Source organism: Salminus brasiliensis, chromosome 22 (assembly GCF_030463535.1).
Source record: "Salminus brasiliensis chromosome 22, fSalBra1.hap2, whole genome shotgun sequence".
Taxonomy (NCBI): Eukaryota; Metazoa; Chordata; class Actinopteri; order Characiformes; family Bryconidae; genus Salminus; species Salminus brasiliensis.
Window position 1 is genome coordinate 24456848 of NC_132899.1, and position 21357 is coordinate 24478204.

Here is a 21357-nt window from a genome sequence, read left to right on the forward strand (position 1 = left end):
GTAAATTCTACTTTTTTTTACACATTTATTAACATTAACATTAATATTAACATTATACATTTTTTAACGTTTTGAATCGTTTAAAGGATGTGGGTAAAACTAGGCTACATATGACTGGTCTTTAAAGGGCTGATCAGCAAAGACTTTGTAGTCCCTCTTCTTCTGATGGTGTATTTTGTGGGTGGGAGGAACTTGTGGTTTTGTGTACTGGAGTATGGAGTACTGCTGCCCAGCAAAGTAAAGCACAGCATTTTGTTATTACGAGATCTTATGTCGTTATTACACAATAAACATCTCTTATTACAAGAAAATATCTCATAAGATATCATAAAACAGTATATGTTCCTACGAGGAAGTTTCTCAGTATGAGATTCTGTTTTATATCATTACAAAAATTCATTATGATGATGTGAATATGAAATTACAAAAATGTATCTTTTTTATGTTATAAAAATTATAATTATAATCTTATTATAAAATGTGCCAGTGTCATAACTTCAGGCTACCAAATAGGCTAGATGATCTTTTTGACTTGATTAAAGACACAGTTGATTGAATTAACCAAACAGTAAAACCTTGGTGTCACTGAGCAGCATAGGTTTTTTTTTATATTATTATTAGTAGTAGTAGTAATCACACATTCTTAAATGTCAATATGAACAGACGTAAAAAAGACCTGACCTCTTAGACATTGCTTCATTACTAACCAAGCATCTTGAGCAATACAGAAAGCTTTTGCATACGTATTAGCCTGGACATTTTACGGCTTATAATAACAAGATACGTTCTAGCAATTACATATTTAGTCATAATTACGCTATGTGTCGTCCACAGTGCAGGCTAGAGAAAGTAAGTAAACCTGTGTGTTAATGACGTCTCCAGGAGCAAATTGGTAAAAGGTGTTTCCGTTAAGAAGAGATTGGACCTGGGTGTCCATCAATCCACAGTTAGACAAACTGTATGTTAGCATAGAGAAAACACAAGCTGTATGCATAGGGTCTCCCGGATGGACTTTAGGAACAATGGCTTTAAAATGTGAAAAATAAAAATGGGAGCAAGACAAGCATGATTTTTCAGCTACTTCAACAATTTATTAAAAAAACAGCAAGCATAACTCAATACACAATTTACACTAAAATTACATTACACACCCTACTCAAACATGTAGTAAAAGTCAGACTGTCTATCAAACAAATAAATATTATTATTATTATTATGTGTATGTAAATCTGAATATATTAAATCTCATTTAATCTGGTATGTGTAGGACAAAAAAATGGTCCCTCTACTCCTTTGCATCTGCTACTCCTCCAGGAGTTATGGCAAAAGTTGCTTCATTTTCTGGCATGTCAGGGCTTAAAGAAAGAAGACATGAGCAACATGAGGTGAAAGGTCTTTTAAATTTCACATTTATGACAAGTTGTGCTTCTTTTGTTACCATTACTTAGTACAAAAAAGTCTGACTTTGGAAATGAAGCTGGTAATGTGATCACAATGTAATCCACTCAGACTGCATGACTTGGTTGCTCTCTAGAGCACCTTGCTGTTTAATGTAATGATATATTACTATATAATGTAATAACACATCAGTTGCATAATGCAGATTGAGGCCAGGTCTCAACCAAGGCTATGAGTTACAACTTCAGAGTTAATGAAACTGAATCAATATTTTTTATTAAAAGCCACAGCTTTTTAGACAATTAAAAATAATGACCTTTTTATTGTCACATACTATTGCGAAACATAAGATAAATATTATTATAGAAAAGAAAGTTACTCAAGCTACCTCTGTAATGTAGCCTGCTGTCATTTATGTGATTATATCAACCTAAATGGAAAATGTTATTCTCTGTCAGGCACAAGTGACAGGTTTATCATTTTATGTTCTTCATTCCCTGCAGTGTATGTGAAATGAATTACCTATCAAATATTTTGGCAATTCTCATTTCACCACGTCCTTTCCTCAAACTTAGGCGAGTGGTGGAGGCATGCGCCAAGATGTGTCCTCCGATGGGCTTTTTAGGATCTGCCTGAAATCTACAATATAGTGGTTGCACTTCAGCTGCTGAACATATAGATATAGATACTAGAATCTATGGGTCTGTTAACAGTGGCGATACATTCAGCACAGTGGCCATATTTTACAAAGTTTACAGATTAAAGTTGTCACAGTTGTTACACTCACGTCATCCCGGCTCCTGGGTCTGCTGTCATCTGATTGGTCACAAACACTGCAACGTTGTATTCTAACAAATGAGACATCTTTAAATAAACAATAGTTTATGATTTTTACTTGCATCTTTGTTTTAAATCTTTCTTGTTAATTAAAAACAATGCATTTGAGCCTGTAACAATATTTACATAATCGACTTATCATACAATATATGGACATAATCTCAATAATCTTTTTCTAATGATCTATAATTTCTAATTCAAATGTAATAACTATCACATGTATTAATAATTGAAAGTTCACTGCTCTTTAAAATGGTGTAATTGCATTATTATGCTATTATATTATCATTATATCAGTGACATAACATTCTTAAAATGAAAATAATATCATTTATTGCTATTATTTCAGAGACAATGTATCATCAAATAAAGTCACAAGTATAAATGCAGTTAACACATCTAGTTTTAGCACATACTTCTAAAATAGGTTTCCCTCACAACAAAGAACAAAGTCATGAGATGCTTGTTTACACCAATAAATAAATAAATAAGAAATCAAGCAGACCTTCAGAGATTTTTTGCAGCCTGGAGAGCATCTGTGCCAGCTTCTGCTGTCTCTCTGCCAGCTCACCTCTCCCAGAGAAATCCACCCGAAACAGAGCCATGATGGAGTCTATGATCTGAAGTAAAAATGCTCAATGATTATCCAGTTGAAAATGAGGATGAAGTAAAAGAAAATCATCAAGAGATGTGCATATTGAGCAAATTTGAGTAAGGTTAATAAATGGGTAATGGGTATGTGTTTAAAAGCAACCACAGGGAAATCAGTAGTTTTATTGTCAAATAATGAAGGTTTCCTTGTTGTTGGAGAATAAGGGCTAACATGTGACAATTTCTGTTCCGTTCATCATTCTGGTTCATTTATCATAAAATGAATAATAAAATAAAAAAATATATAAACTATTTCTTTTGTTTTGTTTCTCTCTTCATCACTTGCCAAGAGTTTGAAGACCCCTCCCTCTTCATGAAATTTAGCTGCAACAAAGTCTAACAGCTCCATCTGATGTTCACCTAAAATATGGACACACAGAGCAATGATGCCAAACAGATTTAACAACAACTCTGCCAAACGTAACCTTATAAAGTGATGTCAATGGCTCACTGGTATAGGCACGGGCATACAGCACATTATCAAGCACAGCTTCATGATCCACATTGAATCTGTCTGCAATGTCCTTTAGCCTATCTGGGCGACTGAGAATTACGGGTTAACGGAAAACGCCACAATAGTAGCAGTTATAATTACATGCACTAAACACAGATACAAGCTAAACTCTAAAGGATACAAAGTGTTTTCAGTATCAATAAAGATGACTTTTCCTCCAGTGTACCCATCCTCACCAGGAAGCTGAGCTGTAACTTCAGAGATAAAGAATCAGGTCCAGGTTCAATTATGTTTGATCACAATTGGGCAATTAATGAACAGCAATGAAGGTTTAATTAATGTTTTTTTTTAAGCAAATAGCAATATTCTCAGATCCTGTTGACCAGAGGTATAAATCTCTTATATCACAAAAATGTAAAAATCCAATTTGATTTGATTATTGTGATCCTATTCAGACTCATTAAATATTAAATACACAGATATAATTGGAGGAATTATCTATCCCGTACCGAAACAGAATACAGTTCTTGTATTTCAGATTTTTGTATGTTTTTTAATGTTGATCAAAAAGTGCATTCTTACCTCCACTTCCACAAAAAACTGAATACCTAAAGGTACAAGGATGTTTTTATGACTTACCACAAAGTGTGTGAGAGAGCTGTGTCTTTCCAGTTCTGAACTCTGTTAAAACAATGAAAAAATCTGAAAGGCAAAAAAGGCAGGGGATATATATATATATAATTGTGGAACTGCAGCTTACCTCCAAATGCCTCAGTAATTGCCATGCTCTCTATTCCCCCTCCAAGAAGTTTACTAAAAATAAACAAAAAACGTTTTCAGTGTTATATTTTTAACATACAAACACTACAAAACTAGTACTTACTAATTAGAAGCATAGTAAACCCCTGTTTTTCCTCTTTCATGGCCCCATATCAAAGGTATTCTGGTCCCAGACTGAGTGTAAAACTTTACATTACAGTGATATAAAGTGTTATCCTTCTCTGCAGAACGGTTCTCATAGAAAAAATAAGAAAACCTAATTCAATGTTCAAATGTGTTTAACGTAAAGAAGGATGTGGGAATGTCCTTTTTTTAATGTCATACTAACTGCTTATGTAAGTGATGGGCAGAATGTCTAACAGTAAGTTGCTTCTTACTCAAACTCCTGACTGCCCGTTGTGATGTGGAACACCTGTCTCCTTTTCATACTGTACGCAGAAGCTGTCTGAAATCCAGAGATCTGCAGTAAAAAAAACAAAACTAATATATCACCCCTGAGAACGACACCCAAGTCTGAACTTCCTGTCTCTATATTAATCCAAAACCCTCCCAAGTGACACTTCCAAAAGATGACTGCAAAAGGAACATTACCAGCAGCTTCCCAGCAGCTTCCTTTATTTTATCCACTTTTGCTTCAGACAAGCCCTTAACATTGCAGAGCGCTCGCCGTGTTGTCATTTGGATCCCTTTTACCGTACATATTCCCACAGACTTCAGCTTCTTAATATCAGCCATATTCTGTGGAAGGAAAAGCAAGGATTTAAAAAATACCTCATAATACTAATTAAACGAATACAAATAAAAGCATATACTCACAATCCCGTACTTCTGAAGGAGATCAATGTCCTGGAAAAAAGATTCCTGAAGGTGGAAGGAAGAAGATAACTGATAACAGTAGTAAGTAATAACTGAGTAATTTACTTTTTTTTTTTTTGTAATTTAATTTTGGACCAAAAGGATCCAAAAAGAGAAAGAAAAGTGTCTCTCAACAGACTTCAGTTCCTATGCTGAGAGACACAGCTATTTTTTATATTTTATACAGCTACTTCAGTATGCTTTAGGCTACATCCACTGTTAATAGGTCATATTAGGGTGTTAAATTACTAAATAACAATTATATATCATTCATTTCAATAAATTACTCACTGTTTGTGATGATTAACTGTTTTCTATCAGACTGACAGATCATTTCCCTCAAGCTAGCTAACTGTTCCTCACCTCATCATCCTGATACCCCGCCTCATCCTCCACCACTTGGTCCTCCATCGATTTCATACTATAAAAAGATGACTTATAAATTCATATGTAAAGGGGTTTTCTTTCACACATAAATATATTAATGTTGAGTCGTAGTGATGTTAAAAGTATCTGTCAGGACAGCAGTCTCTAATTAGAAACATTAGCTAGGCTAGCTGGCTGGCTAATTGTGTTTTTGACACGTATATATATATATATATGTGTGTGTGTGTGTGTGTGTGTGTGTGTGTGTGTGTGTGTGTCAGAAACACAATTAGCCAGCCAGCTAGCCTATATATATATATATATATATATATAATGTACATATATGTAGTATAATTTATAAGTCTTGTAAATGTATATAGCTATAAAAAGATGACTTTTTTATTTCTTAAGGGGTTTTCTTTCACACATATATATATATTAATACTGTTGAGTCGTAGGGATTTTAAAAATATAACATAATATCGGGGAGCGCTGTGTAATGCAGCTATCTAGCTAGGAAACATTAGCTAGGCTAGCTGGCTGGCTAATCGTGTTTCTCACACGTAGCTTCCTGTTTATATTGATTTGAGTTTGTTTCTGAAGCTCTACATCTTTTGTAACAATAAAATATTTTTTGTGGCGTTTCTTAAAAAATTGCCACTAATTTACCTGTAAATGACAAACGCTGTGAAATGAATGCGCTGAGAGTAAAACCTGACTGACTGAAGTTCACTCAGTTAGCACTTAGCTAGCTAGCTAGCGGCCTCACAGCTCGCGCCTCCTCGCCTCCTCAGTGTTTTCTAACAGGACAGTTTTCACATTCGGTCCTTTTTTAAACCCTAAACTTTAGGATTACAAGGCATGGACTAAAGACTTCGAAACCTCTGTGAACAAAACTATTATATACCTCTTCTGACGTCCAGACATTAAATTTGCCATTTCTCTGACACGTTCATCCCACCACAGCTCACAGATGAGGGGCTCTAAAACAGTCTTCAACGGTTTTTATTTATTCATGCATTTACTCATTTATTTGACAAATAAAAATATATGTAAATATACAAATAAATATAAATAAAAAATAAAAGAAAATCTATTTTATAGATACTTGCTGAAATATTCTTTTAAAAAATCAGATATCAGCTATGAAATGTAGAAGTAATAAATAGCAGCAACCTGTAGTATCAGATTCACATCCTTATGAAACCCAGTTTGTATCCTTAAGCTTCATGTCCTTAATTGTGACTAATTAATTAGTTAGATTAGATAATTATTATTATTTTTTTGTAAAACTAAAAGCTTCTATTAGACTTCTATTGAAACAACTTATTATTATTATTATAAATTATATTATTATTATTATTATTACAAATAATTAATAATCAGTTTATTACAAACTGAATTAGAGACATCTTGAATTAGCATCAGATTTTTTACTGGTTACAATTACAGGGTAGATCTCTAGAAAGAACACTTGGCCTTTACAGGTTTATCTCATTTTACAACTAGTAAAAAAACCTCTGCTGATATCTGAACATAGAATTTTTACCAGGGACATTTTTACTGATAGAGTTCCAGCTTGTGTGGCTGGTGGTTAAACCAGCCTGCCACACATCCCCCCCTTAACCCAAATGTAGTTCAGCCAAAACACATTTGGTATCTTAAGTTTTCATTTTTAGTTTTGCTCAGCAAGTCTAACGTCTTCCCACTGCAGGGTCTCATCAATGCTGGGCACATTCACTCAATCCTCAAGAGAAACAACATAATAAAGAAGCCTAGGACTTTAATTTTGTAAATGTTCACTAGCTAGTTGATCTAGTGAGTTGCTTACTGAGGTAGCATTCACACTGTAATGCTGGAGCACACACACACACACACACACACACACACACACACACACACACACACACACACACACAAAGGGGTGCACAATGAGATCAGAGTCACAGGAGTATCAGCAGATATTTGCTCACCTGTATTGGACTTAGGTTTAGATTTGACCAATATTCCAAATATGGTGACAAAGATCTGATATCAGCATTAGCCCTGAATTACAACCTGATCATGGTTGCTTTGTCTTCAAATTCAGACAAGATCTAAATTCCACAAACACTCGCTGTAAAACGCTTACTGGTTGTACCATGGCATGCTTTGTGAAATAAAAGTAAAACACAATGTGTTTTTAAGGTTTTAAAGAATCATCTGGATGTTTAAATAGTCTCTTGTTTTTTTTTGGGGGGGGGACCTTTTGTAAAAGGGTTCCACTACTCTTACCAGTCAAAGAACACTTTTCACTAAGAGTGTAAAACGCTATTGGCCACAATCTTTTACTTTCACAGCCTCTCACATCATCATTTGGGTCAAACATCAGACACAAATAAACAAATCTTTTTTCTTTTATATTTTCTTTTATTCCTGTGGACATGGTGAATATACAAAGACTTTCTGGGGGGAGACGGACATGAAGAATTGCTATTATATCGTTTTGGATGTTAAAGAATTTATATAAATGCATTAAACTGAATACAGTGTCCTTACAGAGCTTAGAAACTTTACAGGTTCAGCACTACAAGCACATGCTAACACTAATGTCATGTTTTCGTCAGGTCAGTCGATCTGACATTAACTTCATGCTCGTGACTTTATTTTTTTTTGGTTCCTCTTTCCAAGAAAAACTGTTAGGAGCAAGAAATGTTAGGCAGTTACTGAACCTGATATACGTGAAATTTAGTGTGATCTAATACTCCCTATATTGTATGGCTTTAGATGACAACTAAAAGGGGAATTCCATCATTTTGTCCAGAATTTCTGCAGAATTCAGTCACTGAAATAAAGACTTGACATTAGATGGGGTGGAACCACAAACCAGGAACAAGGAATCACAGATCACGAGGTCTCAGCCAAGAAAACAATGTATTTGTAACCCTTTCTTGTAAAAACTTTCTATGAAGTAGCTTCTAGATCCAAACAAATCCCTGGACATGTGGTCCCAGTCTCCACTATCTCCCTCTCAAATGGAGCAGTTTCCATCAGTCTGAATGAGCCTTTACAGCTTATTGATAAAATTGTGCATATATTTAGTAAAAAAAAAAAAATCAGTGGAATTCCCCTTTAGAAAATACATTTTAAAGGACATTGTTGGTAAACAGTCATTTTACCAAGCTTTATCATTCACCAGCAGGAAACTAGCAACAACCAGAACATGTGGATGCTTGGGTCTTTCAGAACCGGTCTTTGTAATCCATTAAGAAAACGTTCATAACGAACATTCATAACGTAACATCCATCTGTACATGTTAACATGAACATTTCACTGGAGACACATTTGCTTTTACTAACAGAATGAGAAATACTCATTTTACCTTCAGAAAGACATGTAATGACACAGCTATTATTTAAAAAAAGGAAAAAAAAAAGGAAGAAAGAAAGAAATTCAGACTGTCAGTGCTCAGAAGTGTAGGCTGGACACCAGGAGAGAGAGAGAGAGAGGCAGAAGGAAATTCATGTTGATGCTCTTTGGAAAGGACGCACACCCTCCCCTGTTCACCCAAGTCCTACAGTATGTTGACCGACGTCCACCTCATCTTTCTCTCCCCCAGTTCACTCTCACTCTGCGTCTCGCCTCGTCTCCAGGTCCCCTGTGAACTGCAGTGCAAGGACGGTGCCAAAGCTACTTCTTCAGAGCTTTCCAGGAGCTGGGGGCATCATCCCGGACATTCCACCAGACATGCCAGCATTCGGCCCCAATAAAATCTGTGTAGCACAGAAAACATTACAGTATGAGGCTGACCAGTAGAAGACAGGGTTCCCACCCTTTTTAGGAAAACTTTCTCCAGGACTTTTCAGGTTGAGTTAGGAATAGTGCAATAACTTCTCCATGATTTCACTAATATTTCCAGCATTTATTTGAATTACAAATCCTAGAAATTAAAGATAACCTACGTTTAGAGAGATTTACTTATCAGAGTAAAAATCCTCAAAGTGTGCGACAGCAACACAGCACCAACAAAGAGCACAAAAAACATTATTATTATTTTATATTTATTTATTTTGTGGTCAATACACTATGCCCTTGGTCTTTTCTGAGAGTTCCTTGTTCATGGAAACCACTGCCAAAGACCTGAACTAGTTATCCCTGTCAGAGTAAAAGTAGAGGGGCAGGGCTTACTCTGCGTTCACATTAGCAGGCAACTGGACGTTACCTTTAGTACCAACTGTACTATGTTGATATGTTCGCTATTTTGCACTTTTGGTTGAATGCTAACAGCAGTTTACTGGCTTGTACTTTTTCCACTGACAGTGACGTTTAATTTTATGTAAATATATCAAATAAAATTTAAACAGAAACTGGTCTGCAACGTCAGTCTTCTGCAGACCAATTACCTGTCTCTGCTGCTGTAGCTGCTGCTGTTCCAGCTGTAGTCGCTCCGTCTCAAACACGACTGGAAGTACCAGAATCATGAAGGAAGTGGTGCCCACCCACAGTGCACTGCGGGAAAAACTGAAAGAGAACAGGAAAGCAAAAACAACTTTACTCACGTCAAGTAAAAGGTCATTGTGCTTTGCTATTTTTCATGAGAAAACACTTTTGACTCCATCTTCATTTTGGCATTCAAAGCACTCGTTACAAATCCCAAAGGCCTGGGAATTCTTCTCTTTTTTTTCTTGCCAGAATTCCAGCATATTTCACCTGTTCACTGTAAGATTAAACTGTTCACAACTACCTTCATACATTTCTGTGCAAAGACCCAAACCACCCATATGCCACATTCACCTCACGCAATCTCTTAAAAAGGGGTAAGTCAGAGTAAACTCGCTAGTCTGGGTTACATAGCTTGTAAGTTTACTTCCAAAGCTAAATGCTAAATGTCTCCCTGATGCTTGTTGTGTGTAATTTAATACAATTTTGATACAGCACCCCAACCTCCACTCAGCTTCTCTGTCATTTTCACACGCCCAACAGCATGAGAGGCACAGAGCTAAGAAATCACCTGTAAAGTTTCTTGGCTACAGACAGTGAGCACTGTGCCGATACTTCAGCTGCTGAGCGCAGCGTGTCTGGAAACATCTCAGTTAGTCCCCACAGCCTCTCCAGCAAGGTCTCGTCCAGCTAAAAGAAACAGGAAAAACAAAAGAGCAATGACACATGGGAAATTTTGCTGTTTAAAAGCAGTATAATAAATAAAAAGCTCTGGCAGTTGAAATCAGAACGGTATGTAGGCTAAATCAGGAGAGTAAGGACAAATCAAGGGAAATATCTGGAACCAATCCCCAAAACACTGACTCTCGGATATGCTGTGACTTTAAACATTCTGAGTTGGGCTGACAAACGGTGCAGCCAGTGTTGGTCCCATCATTGTGAGATCACCCATACGATCCCCGGTGATGGAAATGGTCTTCATGTGATCTGGTAGCATCGTGTGATGGGAGAATCCCCCATCTGCTGATCAATCAGTAGATTTAACAGTAGATTTTACATGTCAAATGCCTTCAGTTTATTGAGGCATGTCATGTGAAATTCATGATTTAAGAAAAGCCAAAAGAAAGTCCCCACCAAATAAAGTCGGCAGGGTCTGAAATGAAAAGCCAGCCTCTACTGCTAATGACAGATTCTGTTAAATTCCTATAGTAAGATTGTCCTTGTAGTGTCATGCCAACAACACAGCTATGATGTTTCACTAAATCTGAGCAGTGGCAGCTGTGGCCTGTGTGGATGACCAGTTGACCAACTCTTTCCTAAAAGAGTGCAGCTGTGGCCTGAAGGTTAGAGAAGAGGACTTGCAAGCGGAAGGTCGCTGGTTCGATTTCCTGAACTGACAGGGGGCGACTAAAGTGCCTTTAAGCAAGGTGTGTGTGTGGGGGCTGAGGATCTCTGTTCTACCAAAGATAAGATATATCTTTGGTAATAGAGGTTTGTAGATAATCTGTAACTATTAATTACACCATCCACAGACACTGTCTAAAACTGGTATTATTGTGATGCACAATATGCTTTTCTAAGGCTTTTGTTAGTGCTTAAAAAACACTAGTCAGCTGCACGTTTCAGTACAAGCAGTGTCATTAGTCTGGTTTAACTGGATCATCACTACATCTTGCACCATCACTACAGATGCATTTGGTCTGCGATCACATCTATTGTGACCAATACTATGTATTGTGAAAATGTCCTTAAATATTGATAGAAATGTTATCCTATCACCCGGCCCTAATTATAGCCCAGTTTTGTGCACTTTCTAAGAAAAGGGGTCAGTGTCAGGGTTGCCTGGTCTACTAAGCCGTAGAACAACAGTCCAAACCACCCTACCCACCACCCTTCCTGAAAGCACCCAGCTAAGACCCAGCTCAGATTATAATACCTTGCAAACCAAAAGGTCCCATATCCTACATTTTCTTGCATTTAATATCAACCCCCCCCCCGAGCTACCTACAACATTTTCATAATCATTTTCACGTTACTGTACCGACTGTAAAAGTAGTCCGACATAGGCTAAATGTAACTGTTACACCCTTTACAACTTAAGAGGTAAACAACTGCATATGCAAAAATATGCAAATGTGAGGAGTTGTGACGTCACAAAAACATACAAATCGTCTTTTTTTCTTTTTTTTTTTTTTACTTAACTTTAACAGCACTTTTGTAAACTTGTTAATTTACTACTTTAAACCTTTTTCATATGTTTGTTTTATTTAAGTGTGCTCTGATATGGGCCCTTTAAGTCGCATTCCCGATTATAAGGTGAGGCATTACAATGTCTACTGAAAGAAGAGCCTTAAATCTACTTAAAGTTAGAATTAATCAAATCACCAACATGCCTGTTTTTCTGGTCGTTAATAATCTTTGGTCAAATAATAATTTGCATAAAATTAATAACGTTTACAACAGCAGCAGCAGCAGCATCAGTAGCTAGAAGTCACTGGCTCCCACTGAGGGCAGGCTAGGAGCGCTAGTGCTAGCTAGCTAGCTAACATGCGGGTGTACATCAGACAGTCCTGTGAATGGGACATTACTGTAGAGCTGTGGAAGTGAACTTACGTCTTCGTCTTCATCGTCTCCGTCGACGTCTTCCTCACGAGGCCGTGTGTCCACAGGCCCCGCGTCTAGAGACAGCGCCTGCATCCCTGCACACACACTCACCACACACACCGCTACTAGCACGACCGGAGGAAACGGCGGAGCGACAGTCCACGCAGCACGGCGGCGCAGCGACTCGGCTGTCTTTGCGTTTTAACGCGGCTAATAACGCCTTTAACTCACAGGAGCGAACACCTGCAGTGATCTGGAGCTCCTGCCGGAGGTCAACTCGGTTACATGTGCGTGGAGTGAAGGAGCCTCAGAGCCTCACCGCTGCTCTGCACAGTGGAACCGGCATCAGCGCCCCCTGCCTCAGGAGAGGACCTATTGCACCGAGCCAGCTACCATGTATGGGCTTTGTGCACACAGGGCCCGAACACTAGTACTCCACAAGATGTTGGAAACATGACTTTCTGGAGATTCTGGTCCGTGAAATGCTTGCAATTTTTCAGGAGCATCTCATTTTATTTTTCAGGAGCACCTCAGTGCCGCAAATCTCCTCCTGTTCTACCGCATCCCAAAAGTGTTCTGCTGGGCCCAGATCTGGTGACTGAAGAACACTTAACTAAATGCACCACAGAGCGCCACTGGAGGTCATTCCTACCTGTGGCCATTAAACTCGATAACTCCTCCTTTAATGTGTGCAATAACTCTGGTGCAATAATTTTCCATATTTATAGTCACAGTTATTACCACTATGCCACTTCACTAAATTCATATAATTAATATATATTTACATTTCAAGTTTTTTTTTCTTTTTTTTTTGTTCTAAATGTAATTTATTTATTTTATAAAGTGTTTATTTTTATAGTGTGTTTATTCATACACAAACGGTTGCAGCGGTAATAACTGTAATTTTCCTCCTGGTACTTCTGTAATAAAGTATTTCTGATTCTGATGGTCATTAGAAGGTAGATCAATTGTTGATTGGTATTAACGGGGCACAAAGTGTGCCAAACAGTGTTCCTCACACCATTACACCACCTCCACCAGTGTGGACTTTTGACAAAAGGCAGGTTGGGTCCATTGTGCCATATTGCGATCCTTTCATCTGTGTACCTCGGGAGAAATTGAGAGATCATCAGATCAGACTACATTTTGTTCCGGTCTTCAGCTGTCCAGTGTTGGTGAGCCTGTGACCACTGCAGCCTCAGCTTTCTGCTCTTGGCTAAAGCGGAACCAGACGTGGTCTTCTGCTGTTGCAGCCCACCCACCTCAAGGTCGGACAGGTTTTACATTCTGAAATGTTCTGAATTTCTCTTTCTTCACTGGACATTTTGCATTATGGTCATTAAAATGCTTAAACATGGAGTTCCTTATTTGGGCATGTCACAGTGTACAAAATAAGACCAGGACTTTAGAGGACTATTTATAATCACTGGGACAAGACAGGAAATATCTTATATGAACTACAGGTTCATTTCCCAGGCCCAAATTTAGCTCAATCCACGACTTGTTTTAGCATTTTAAGTGGTAAATCACTGCTAATGTTCCAGTTTAATACTAGACCTAATCCACATTCACAGTCTAATGTCCAGATGTTTGCATAGACACCTGCTCATCCAGCAATGTTAGTTCTAGATCACATACTCCACTCTAACTCATCAGCAAGGTACTAGATGTTGGATGGAGATAAACATGAACCTTTTGGCACCATGCCTAATGCCAGGCCCGGGCTACACGGGTATAAAGCCCCAAGCACTGAGCTGTGGAGTATGTTAATGAAATGGAGTATGCTAATGAAATCAGTTTCAAATCAGTTCAATCAGTTTCACTAATGAACCATTTCATACAAAACCGCAATGAGTCACTTTGTGGTCTCATGACTCAACTGTGCTGAAATGTAAAAAAATAAGTGGAATTCCCCTAAACTAGCTAAATTTACTCATTAGAAAGGGCGTTTGGAGAATTTTGACTATAGTGTTTATATACTGGGGTTCTGTTCTCACACTTGTTTCTGTGAACCACCAAATCTGAACCTTAATGTGACCTGAGGAACCATTACAAATATCTACTAAAATTAAAATCCAAAAAATAAACATCAGGCTACACGTTTTTACCCAGTCATTTATTTTGGCAGACTTTTAGGCACACTTATTCTTAAACTGTTATTGGAATTGATCAACCCTTAAACGTCCAGTGTATCAAATTTGAGTTTTTAACACCTTTATAACATTGATCAACATCAAAGTCAAATAATGATAATCAAACTAAATATAATATTGGGTTATTAAATCTAAATAATGATATTACTACATAACATGAGAATGAATTACACACATTGGAAAATAATACCACATACCTGTTTTCAGTCCCTGGTGGATTATTCGTGCAGTGCATGCAACAGAAAAATACATCCAGATTTCTACATCTGAAAGTAAGTACATTCTGGCGTTCTGGTAGTTATTATACTGTATAGTTCTGGCTTTAAAGGGTTCAATAATTTACCGACTCTTTTAGTGGTTAAATCTTTCTGTACTCGTCGATGTGGGGGCGAAGTGAGAGTGAGTGGAGAAAGCGTGTGACTGTAGGTGAGTAAACTCGGAAACAGATGTACTGAATGAAACCCAACTGAACCCAAGCGAGGAGAGCATGGAAACAGTGAATCGCCTAATCAGCAGGGTCTCATCTAAGGACGAAAAAACATAAGTGGAAATAATGATTGTATACATAATAATTACATAATAACATATCACATCATTTATTTATATAGTGGCAAAATGTAATTATGAATGTGCCAGTAGAAATGCTCCACTGACTTGCATTGAAAGTAAAGTTCATCCATGAAGAATTCTACACTTTTTAATTCTTATATTTTTTCTGTAACTAATTTATAATGAAATAATGTTACGTTATGTATTTTTTATATTCTATGTGTATGTGTATGTATAGCTCATGTCTAATACAGGGTCGTGTGTGTGTGTGTGTGTGTGTGTGTGTGTGTGTGTGTGTGTGTGTGTGTGTGTGTGTGCTCCTCCTCCGCGGTGTGTTGTTTACAGCTGTGCTCTCATTCCTGAGCTGCTGCGTCACTCCGCTGCGTGTGTTTATGAATGAGAGTCCCGCGGTGATTCCGGGAAAAGGCGGGTCGCTTTACTCTCCTTTAAATGTGCTCTCTTGTGTTCATTCCAGTTTCCGAGCTCTGACTTTGAGGCACATCGACGGATATCTGTTACTCGTCTACGTCGGGGGAGGAAAAGAGCAAATAAACAACAGGCAAGCCGTTTTTTTTCTTCTGCGTTTGTTTACCGGAGCGCTGGGCTTCCCACCCAGTCTGGCGAGCTAACTAGCTATAGCTGCCTAGCATGGCTAACACCCGGAGGAGTGTCTGCTGTCTGTCTCCTAAACAGTCGCTTTGCCTGGCTGTGTTTGCGCATTATTTCGTGAATTTGTGACCTTTTCCAGACGAGTGTGAGTATATGATCGCGCTGAGACTGGGTACAGCCAGTGGTTGATGGTAGTTGGCTCTGTCTGCGCTGGGAAAGTGTGGCCCGTGTGTTTACCACGAGAACAGGATGACATGACAATTTGCTCGCTAGCTAAAGAGCTAGTTAGCTATCTATCTAACTAACTATTAGCGAGAAACGGGGAATTATATCCCAGGTCTAACATTATTGGTTAAGTTTTGAGATGATTTTCTTTTAAATTAGGAACCAACATTTCGTGTAAGCCCATGTGTCGATGATATATTTAGCTAGCTAGCTAATATGTTGACTGGTCCACATAACACAGTTATGCTAGCTAGTTAAGTAACGCGTGGCTTTGTAGCTATCACTAACACTAGGGTGGACCTGCCCTGTCTCTGCCTTTTTCTGTATTTATTTAGTTAGCTAAGTGTTTATTCCCTTTTTCGCTGAGCTAAGGTATTTTTTCGCTTAGCTTGTCAGCCTGGTGTCTGTTAAGTGTATGATAAAGCAGGCTGGCCGGGCAGCTTATCTCGGCGACGTTATTATCCATTTACTGACAGCATGGCCAGTGTGTTTTTTAGCTGTTTGAGAAGCCGAGGACGGTTTCCTACAATAAAAGACTAATCGCAGGACCGATCCTAGTGTAAAAGGTTAGTTAAACGACTGTGTGAATGGAGGCCTTTGGAAGGAGGGTTGTGCTGAATCACCGTGACTTCGAGGTTAAACACCCAGTGCATGATCCGCACACTTCCCACACACACACTTCTCATTTCTGGAAACTGTAGGTCAGTGAAGTGTAGGTCTTGTTCTGGACTTTGACCACATTTCAACCGCTGTCAGAATACGTGTCCCTCTGTTATATGCAGGTTATGGCTGGCGTTGCTCAGCGGGATTCTGCAACGTTAAAGCTATTGCTCCATGTGGTCTGTTCAACTGACAGGTTCAGCTTAGTTAAAACGGCACAAGTGAACGAAAAGGGAACTACGGCTGTGTAAGAGCTGATTAGGAAAGCAGTATGGTGAGACAGACTTCAGTGACCTTGGCGGAACTCGACCAAAAAAAGTTTACTGACCTTAAGCCAGTAAACTTCTACTACTGTATGATCTTAGGTCAGGGTTAGTGCTAGATTAAAGCTATATGTACGAATGTTTGTCTTATATTAACCCTCACACTCAGATTTACTACCAGTAGATCAAGACGAGTCCTGGATTAAACGAGTACTTTCACTGAGAAATGGCTTCAGTAACTCAGCTTGGCCTTAACATTTCCCCGGGCGCTGACTATAAAGTTAAAGTGTAACCTTTGTAATTGTTGTTTACAGGCGCCAGGAAAACAAAAACGCAGCAATGACATCGGATGGCCGAGCCAGCAAAGCCCTCAAGGTAAATGCAAGATACGTTTCTCCATTTGTAGGCAGTTTATCTTTCCATCAGGATGTCTTTGTCATCAATAAGTAATGCTTTATTATCTTTACGGAACAGTGTGTTCGTGTGAAACAGGAACAGTTTCCTGGAAAAAGCTATATTTTGTTTTTATATACGTGTATGTTGAAGTTGTGAAGTATCCTGCCATATTTTAACCTCTTAACCTGCATGCATTTTATCGTTATTATTCATCTTGAGGCTTATTACTTGGTTATAACTACATATCACTGGGGATACGCTAAGCAAAAATGGTTCTCGGTGCCATTTTCTTTCTGCATTGTCATGGTTCTATATGGAACCATCATCTTTATAAAGATCCCTTAAAGAACCCTTATTAAGAGTGTAACTGCTTCAGAACTACTGTGTACAATCCTAAAACCTAAGGTTCTAAAATGGTTAGTAATGCTGTGTAAGGACCGCTTTTGGTCCCCTCAAAAGTTTTCAGTGGGTGATCTTTGGAGAACCATTTTTGTAAATCGGTTGTGTAAATGTGAAGAACCCTTTTGAGGTTTTAAGGTTTTTCAGACTAACTCTTAATGGTATAGGAGGAAATTAATCAAAAAAAGAGAAGAACACTGTTGTTGTTTTTTTTAGAAAAACTAAAAGTAGCCCAAACAAAACAGGGCCCATACAGGCCACTTCCCATGCATACTGGCAACAGAACCTTTAGGGCACAACCTGCCATCTCCACTGTGATATTCCATATCAAAGAGCTCTGTAATTATCACATTATAACTGAACAGTTCTTCAGGCAACCAAAAATGAAAGAACACTCTGTCGCACTTCTTTTTTTTTTAGCGTGTAAGGTGGGGGTAGTCAGTGTTGTCCGCACTAGGCTGGTGTGACTCCAGGTTTTCTTTCGAGCAGTTCTTCGTATGGTGCTTTACACAAAACACTTTTACCACTGGTTCTTTATTCCAAAAAGATTCAGCTTCTTGAATCGGTGGTTTCAGTCTTTAAATAATTGATCAGATGCTCCTGCTTTGTTGGAATGATAACCTTTAACCACAGCAGGGCTGCACAGATAAGATGGTGATTTTGCTTTTAGGTATGTTCTTAGAGAACTGTGGAATTGTGGACTGACACAGTTTGGTGACCTGTTCATTAATTCAGACAGTCTGATCTAATAGTGTCTGAGTGGGCAAATCACCACAATTTGCTGAACACCAGCCCTCAACCAAATTTGAATAAACATGCCATAGAAGAACCACTTTTGGTTTCCTAAATTCCGCAGCGACATCAGCTTTGACTTTGTCTTCTCCTCATAGGTGAAGAGGGAGTGTGGAGAAAATGTTCCTGTGTTGTCGGACAGTGAGCTCATGTCTCTGTCCGTGCGCGAGCTGAACCTGCACCTACGAGGTTTATCGAGAGAGGAGATCCAGAAGCTGAAACAGAGGCGGCGCACGCTGAAGAACCGTGGCTACGCGGCCAGCTGCAGGGTAAAGCGCGTGTCGCAGCGAGAGGCATTGGAGCAGCAGAAGAAGGAGCTTCAGCGCGAGGTGGAACGGTTGGGTGCGGAGAACGCGGGCATGCGGCGGGAGCTAGAGGGGCTGGGTGCTCGGCTGGCCGCCCTGCAGCGCTTCGCCCGTGGCCTGGAGGCCGGAGGAGGAAGCCTTCTGGCCACCGCCCCTCGCCTCAACACCGCCTCAGTCATCACCATAGTGAAGAGCCCACAGCAGGGCCACGCCCACAGAGAGCAGGAAGCGTCCTAGGGACGGCTGCTATTAGCAACAGGTGCACAAAAACACAAACGGGAACACTCTTAAAAATAAAGGTGCTAGAAAGGGCTCTCTGGATTAAAAGAACCACTACTTTTGGTTCCTTAAAGAACTTCTCAGTGGACGGTTCTTTAAAGAGCAATTTTTGGAAATGTGAAGGACCTATTAAAAGTAAAAAGAACCTTCACATCTTTACCGTAGTGTATATGGTCCATATCGAGGAGAGGCTTTGTCCAAGCCAAGAAGCACTTGGAAACCTTTATTTTTAAGAGTGTACAGAGGTACACAACACAGACCAGAATCAATAACTGGACCATTTAAGCTGAACTGAATAACTGGCTGACTGGCAAGCATTTCGGAATAGAGATGTCCTAATTGATGTTTTCTTGAAGTTAGTGGAAATGATGATGGGCGTGTTTTCAGATTTGTCATTTCTCACACTGTTCCGTGTATATAAGGCCACCAGTACACCCACCATTGCATTTTATTCATATATCGTGTGTTGGTGAGTTCCGCTGTCTTATAAACGTCCCAGACTGGTTTCTGTCCACTGCCTCTTTTCTGGGGCACTCGATTATTTTCAACTTTTAGAATGACCATTAATTCTCCATGAGTTGATGTTAAACTCCTGTTTCTATGGTCAGCCTATAATGTTGACTTTAACCAGTATAAACAAGATGTGAGTAGGGTGTCGCTGGTCAGTTTACATGCTATTTAGCTCAAAGATGTCCTGATTACACCATTAATATTATTCTGCTTTACTTTTTGGCCTTACATGGATGATAATAGTCACAACTGTACAGGTCTTTACTGGAGTAATGACTGAGCTCGACTTAATATCTCTCGACTACCAACTTTTCTGTAAGTTGGCAAACACTGCTGGAATATATTGATAACTACCATTAGTCACGGAACTGGGCTTGGTTTCCTGAAAGCGTCTTAGCCCGAAGACTCTTCTTCGATGGTAGAGCGAGCATCACACTGTGACTCTGTGAACACACTCCCTACCTGTTTAGAAGCATCTTGATACCAGTATGCTATTGTGGGGGGAAACTGGGCCCAGACCAGTAGAATGCCACGTCAATGCAAGCTGATACATTCCTATATAATTATTTTTAATACTTAAACAAAAGCCGAATAATCTGCGACAGTGAGAGCTGTTTTATCTCTATTTAAGATGAAGACCTTTAAGCTAAGGAGAGCTGTGATTTCTAAGTCCAAATACTGCTTATGTGCTTACGTATGACTAGCTTAGGGATATTGCCGTGTCTGAATTAATGTAATGGGTATGATTCGATTTTTTTTTTTTTTTTAATGTAGGGTTTACTGTTTTAATGAGGAATTTAGCTATGTTTAGAGATATGGCCCTTTTACTGTAACATGATCCAGTGTGTCTGTGTGTGTGTGTTTGTGTGTGTGTGAAGGTCATATGTGTTATTACAGTATAGTGGCTTGTCAGTAGTGGTATTTTTGTATTTAAAAGTAGAATGATAATTATTGATATTTATAACAACGAAATACATCTGGACGCTTAAACAGTATCACATGAGAGCAAGACGTGTGAAAGAAAGGGAACGGGGCGAAATGGAAAGGGTAGGGAGGGTAGATGATTGAGAAGACAGAAAAAGCTGCAGGATGTTGCTGTCCAAAAAAATAAATAAAAAAAATACAGGGAATCAACAAAATGGGAATTTCACAGGAGAAGATTGTGTAAAAATATTTAATTGCAAGTGACTGAGTATTTCCACTGGTCTATTCACAAAACATAAGTTTAGATTATTTAAAAATAAATAAAGGAGCAAATATTTCTTTGAGCAATACCGTAGAACAAGTTGGTGCCAGAAAGAACCTGGTTTTGTTAGAGATGTGTGAGCATGAACTTTTCTCAATCACAAACATGGGTCACTCTTTTATGGTATCGCTCAAAGAACCATTTGAAGTTCCTTTATTTTTAAGAAAGTACTGTTTTTTTTGGACAGCAATCAAGTGAAGGAGGAAAGAAGGTAATTACGAAAGTGGCAGAAGGAATGAGAGATGGACGGAAGGACAGACAGACAGGAGTGGCTGTAAACGATCACATTTAACCCGTAGTTGGACAGAAATTGCCAACTATTAGCCAGCAGAGGGGAGTAATATGCTGTATAGGGGCTGATATTTGTAGATGGAAAGATTTTTATTGCTAATTCCCATTAAATCTGTTTAGCTATTCCAACGTTCATATTGAGGAGCACTTGACTTAAGTAATATCATCATGCTTTCTGTTTCTAAACATGCTGGATGTTTTGTAAAGTAGCAAAACACAAGTATTTATTACCTGTATTTTTCTATGGTAAAGTAAATATATTGTCTATTTTATACCATTAATTGAAATAAATGTATATATTGTACATACAACTCT

The 21357-nt window shown here is 38.6% G+C and overlaps 3 protein-coding genes across 4 annotated transcripts; 1 reads left to right on the plus strand and 2 right to left on the minus strand.

The window, feature by feature from the left end:
* Nucleotides 1–1285: 1285 nt before the first annotated feature.
* Nucleotides 1286–6268, minus strand: dmc1 (DNA meiotic recombinase 1). The gene is made up of 14 exons (XM_072667366.1): nucleotides 6249–6268; nucleotides 5339–5396; nucleotides 4937–4981; nucleotides 4712–4858; nucleotides 4498–4580; nucleotides 4101–4153; nucleotides 3980–4021; nucleotides 3522–3594; nucleotides 3338–3429; nucleotides 3173–3246; nucleotides 2741–2855; nucleotides 2186–2246; nucleotides 1921–2037; nucleotides 1286–1355 (listed from the first exon to the last, which is right to left on the minus strand). Exons 1-14 carry the CDS (start codon nucleotides 6266–6268, stop codon nucleotides 1286–1288), a joined length of 1050 nt encoding a protein of 349 aa, XP_072523467.1.
* A 1461-nt stretch (nucleotides 6269–7729) lies between these two features.
* tomm22 (translocase of outer mitochondrial membrane 22 homolog (yeast)) lies at nucleotides 7730–12686 on the minus strand. Its single transcript, XM_072667280.1, has 4 exons — nucleotides 12375–12686; nucleotides 10333–10451; nucleotides 9725–9842; nucleotides 7730–9094 (listed from the first exon to the last, which is right to left on the minus strand). Exons 1-4 carry the CDS (start codon nucleotides 12456–12458, stop codon nucleotides 9020–9022), a joined length of 396 nt encoding a protein of 131 aa, XP_072523381.1. The 5' UTR covers nucleotides 12459–12686; the 3' UTR covers nucleotides 7730–9019.
* Nucleotides 12687–15413: 2727 nt separating this feature from the next.
* On the plus strand, nucleotides 15414–21353 carry maff (v-maf avian musculoaponeurotic fibrosarcoma oncogene homolog F). 2 transcript variants are annotated; one of them, XM_072668096.1, is made up of 3 exons: nucleotides 15414–15626; nucleotides 17139–17199; nucleotides 18510–21353. In XM_072668096.1, exons 1-3 carry the CDS (start codon nucleotides 15460–15462, stop codon nucleotides 18951–18953), a joined length of 672 nt encoding a protein of 223 aa, XP_072524197.1. In that variant the 5' UTR covers nucleotides 15414–15459; the 3' UTR covers nucleotides 18954–21353. The 2 variants fall into 2 exon arrangements, with proteins under 2 accessions (XP_072524197.1, XP_072524198.1); XM_072668097.1 differs by lacking the exon at nucleotides 15414–15626 and adding an exon at nucleotides 15698–15821.
* The last annotated feature ends 4 nt before the right edge of the window (nucleotides 21354–21357 follow it).